This window comes from Drosophila sechellia, chromosome 2R, assembly GCF_004382195.2.
Source record: "Drosophila sechellia strain sech25 chromosome 2R, ASM438219v1, whole genome shotgun sequence".
Classification (NCBI taxonomy): Eukaryota; Metazoa; Arthropoda; class Insecta; order Diptera; family Drosophilidae; genus Drosophila; species Drosophila sechellia.
The window spans coordinates 15,134,069-15,137,584 of record NC_045950.1 but is presented as its reverse complement, the minus strand read 5'-3'; the positions used below and the strand labels follow the sequence as shown (position 1 = coordinate 15,137,584).

The 3,516-nt window shown below is 43.5% G+C and overlaps 1 protein-coding gene across 1 annotated transcript; it reads right to left on the bottom strand.

Moving 5' to 3' along the window:
- Positions 1–1,853: 1,853 nt before the first annotated feature.
- LOC6609889 lies at positions 1,854–3,516 on the bottom strand. Its single transcript, XM_002034503.2, has 3 exons — positions 3,406–3,516; positions 3,244–3,291; positions 1,854–3,164 (listed from the first exon to the last, which is right to left on the bottom strand). Exons 2-3 carry the CDS (start codon positions 3,278–3,280, stop codon positions 2,026–2,028), a joined length of 1,176 nt encoding a protein of 391 aa, XP_002034539.1. The 5' UTR covers positions 3,281–3,291; positions 3,406–3,516; the 3' UTR covers positions 1,854–2,025.

Here is a 3,516-nt window from a genome sequence, read left to right as displayed (position 1 = left end):
GAGCTTAAAAGCAGCAAACTGATTTTTGCAATTTATATTTACCAATTTATTTGCTGGTTATTTGCGAAAAGTTTCTCCTTAGTTGTCCAAAAAATGTTTATATATCTTCGGGCAGATTCCTGATACTTGGGCCATGACTTTAACGGCATTTTAAAGGCACTATGCCATTCATTTGACTTTTGCTGACTCAACAGTTCAATTGAATTTTATGTTGTTGCCTGTCGCCTTTTGACTATGAAATCTAGATTACAACTTTTGGCAACAACTTGTGGCTAACGTAATTACAAGCTTCCAAATGACAACCATAACATTAACAACAAAGGCAACGAAAGACTGGCTGAAATTCAGACCGACAGCCAGACGGAGCGAGTGACTGACAGAAGAGAGTCCTGGCAATGTCTTGGCAACGCTCGTCTTTGTCATCCTCATAATGAAGCCATAAATTTCAAAAGCAAAGAGATTAGCGAAAGTGGTCGCCGCCTGCCTTTCTCGAAATTTATATTTATATTTATATCTATATTGCACGCATCTTAAAGCTATTTACGCAGATGTCAACTTAAAGCGAAAATGGCATTGGTGACGAAAGTGTGGCAAAAGTTAATGCACTTGCAGTGCTGACAGGACCTTGGAGTTGAGTGGAATGTGGAATGGCTGATGCAAGCATTTATTATTTACACTTGTAAATAAATATATGTGTGCGCGAGTGTTTATGTTGGAGGGGGCCTGGTCACTTAGCAGCGGGAATTGCACATACATTCGCATTTACACTCCAGTTAACACCCCAGGGACATTGGCAGTGCTACCGAGTGCAGAGAGAGAAATAATGTTTACCTGATCAGATGGACACCTTGTATATTTGTATGACCATAATAAATTGTAAAAGATTTTTTTTTGAATATAAGAGAATTAGAATTTACTGAAAATAAACACGTAAGTCCTTTAATTATTCCATTTATATGTCGGTAATGGTATAAAACACTATTAATATATAATTTAATAATTAAATCTATACTATCCAAATATAATTATTGTGCAATCTTACTTCATTATTCCTTTTTTCCAAATGTATCTTGAAGTCGAAGGAGCTACGCAATTTTACGAATGCTGCGTTGCACTTTTCCGCTTGGCACATGTAGATGTAGTGGCATCTAGTGCAGTTTATATAGATTATATACATGGATTTGTGAAGCAAATTTGTATTTATGCTGATGGCCAGGCACCCATGACACTCGCTATTTCACTGGCTTGCGTTTTCCTTGGTGTCCCGAGTCCCGAAGCCTGAATCCTGATTCTCGATTCCTGACTACCAGCACATTATGTGCCCCATTTAATGTCTATGTATGTGCAGCCAGTACACTCGCACATACTATGGCACACACTTACACGCCCAGTGAACGTCAAGTGGCAATTTACATTAGTTTTATTGTATACGAAATTAGCAGCATTTAGCAGTGGCAGCCGGCAAAACTTTTGCCTTTCGGCTCCACTCGCTGTGTCCCACTCCTGCACACACACACACACATGTATGGCTATAAATGGAGGATATATTCTCATCCGCAGTCAAGGGTTTGTATGTTAGATTTGTTTGCTCGTTTGGCTGCACTGTCGCACTCGGCATATCAATTTTCCCGCCCAGCCACCTCTCTGCTCAGGACATTTCAAGGTAGGAAATCGATTTTGTTAATGAAAACGAAGGAGAACTTCAAGGAGAAGGCCACCCAGGGGATCGGGTGTCGATTGGAGCGAAAGTTTGATATTTGTTACGGGCGGAACAATGGCCATTCTGCGTGATGATGGCATTCCCGAAGGATTATAATGCAGCTATCGAGCTTGATTTTTTTATATTCTTCCGCTGAACATATGTGTATTTAGTTTTTATTGTCTGTTTTTGTATATAGAGTAAAATCTTACATATGCAAGAAATATAAACTTCCAGTTGGAGCAACAAAAAATAAAAATAAGAATGCGGAAAAACAAGTAACCTAAAATTTTTAAGAAACATTGTGACAGCTGCCCGTTTCAGATTTAGATCAGATGGCACTCGTTCACCAAAACGACATCATCCTCGACCATGTCGCCATTGCGATTGGCATGGTGCTCATGGTGGATGGGACAGCTGACGATGAGCTCCTCCTTGGGTTCCATCTTCTGTGCCTCCTTCTTGGCCTTCTTCGTTAGTGCCTTATCCTTGATGCTCTTCGTTTTTTCCATCTCCAGCTCCAATTCCAGGTGATCGCCCAGCAGGTGATCGATGACATCGGGATTGTTGCGCAAAGCCAGATCCATGGCGCCATCAAGGAATTGATAGAGGGGTGAACTAACGCGACGCTGTGGCTCCTTTGGTTGTTCCAGCAAGAGATTTCCCTCGAAAGTGGGCTGCAACAACTGTTGCAGCATGTAGAGCATCGGTGGCAAAGCCGGCGTGGATTTGTGCTTGCGATGGTGCTTCAGTGGTGCTGCATTATGAAGTCCGCGTGGAGTGTTCTCGGCTGCATTCAGCAGTAGCACTCCGGCCAATTCCGGTGGCAAAACTTCCGGGCCGTAGTTCAACTCCTGCTGCACACTCTCAATCATCATGTTGGGCGCCAGCAGCTCGAACTCCTTCATCTCGTGCTTGCCATCGGGCGAAACCAGCTTGTTGTAGTACACATAGGGACTGGAATTGGGATTGGGATTGGAATTAAGATTGGGATTCGGGTTGGGTGGCAGTGAGGTGGCCATAGCAGCAGCTTCCACCGCTGGGCGACGCTTGTGGTGCAATTGTCGTGGCTGCAGACTGTCGTCCATCAGGCTACCCAAACGCCTCTTGGGACGGCGCAGTCCCAGCAGATCCTCCACTAGCTGGAATTTTCCGGCATCCAGAGGCGAGGATGTGGATGCCACAGCAGCAAGTGATGATAATGCGGTGGTGGTTGTGTAGCTAGTGGTCTTTCCACGAACTACAGTACTGCGCACCGGTCCAGCAGTAATCTTCTGCTCCGGAGATGTGGCTTCAGTCATGTTAGCCGTGGTAATGGTGCTATTGGCCAACACGGTGGCTTTTCCGCTCAGTGAAGCAGTATTGTCCATTGTAGTGGTTTCATTATAATCACTTGCAGTATCGCCTTGAGAACGCTTCATGCGCAGACAGTCGCCGTACATCGGTAGCACCAACATGAGGGCACCTTAAGCAAAACAATGGATGTGTTTGCCATGAAATACACGCAATTAATTATAAATAATTGCACGCTATATGATACTTACACCCAAGGATCAGCAAGTAGTTCATCATGTAGAGCATGATAGGCAGCGCTGTGGAAGACAGTTGAGTTGAAAACGTTAACCGAAAATTGACCACAAATATTCTCTGGGTTGAATATTTATTGGAGATTTTTTTTCACCAGCATAGTTACAATTTGAACTTACTTTATTTGATTGGAGTGAGTTCTAGGTGTGCTCGACACAAAGTTTGTACTGAAAATAATTCGAAATGCTTCCTGCCTCATGGCGAGGCTTTGACAGACAGCTAAGGACCTG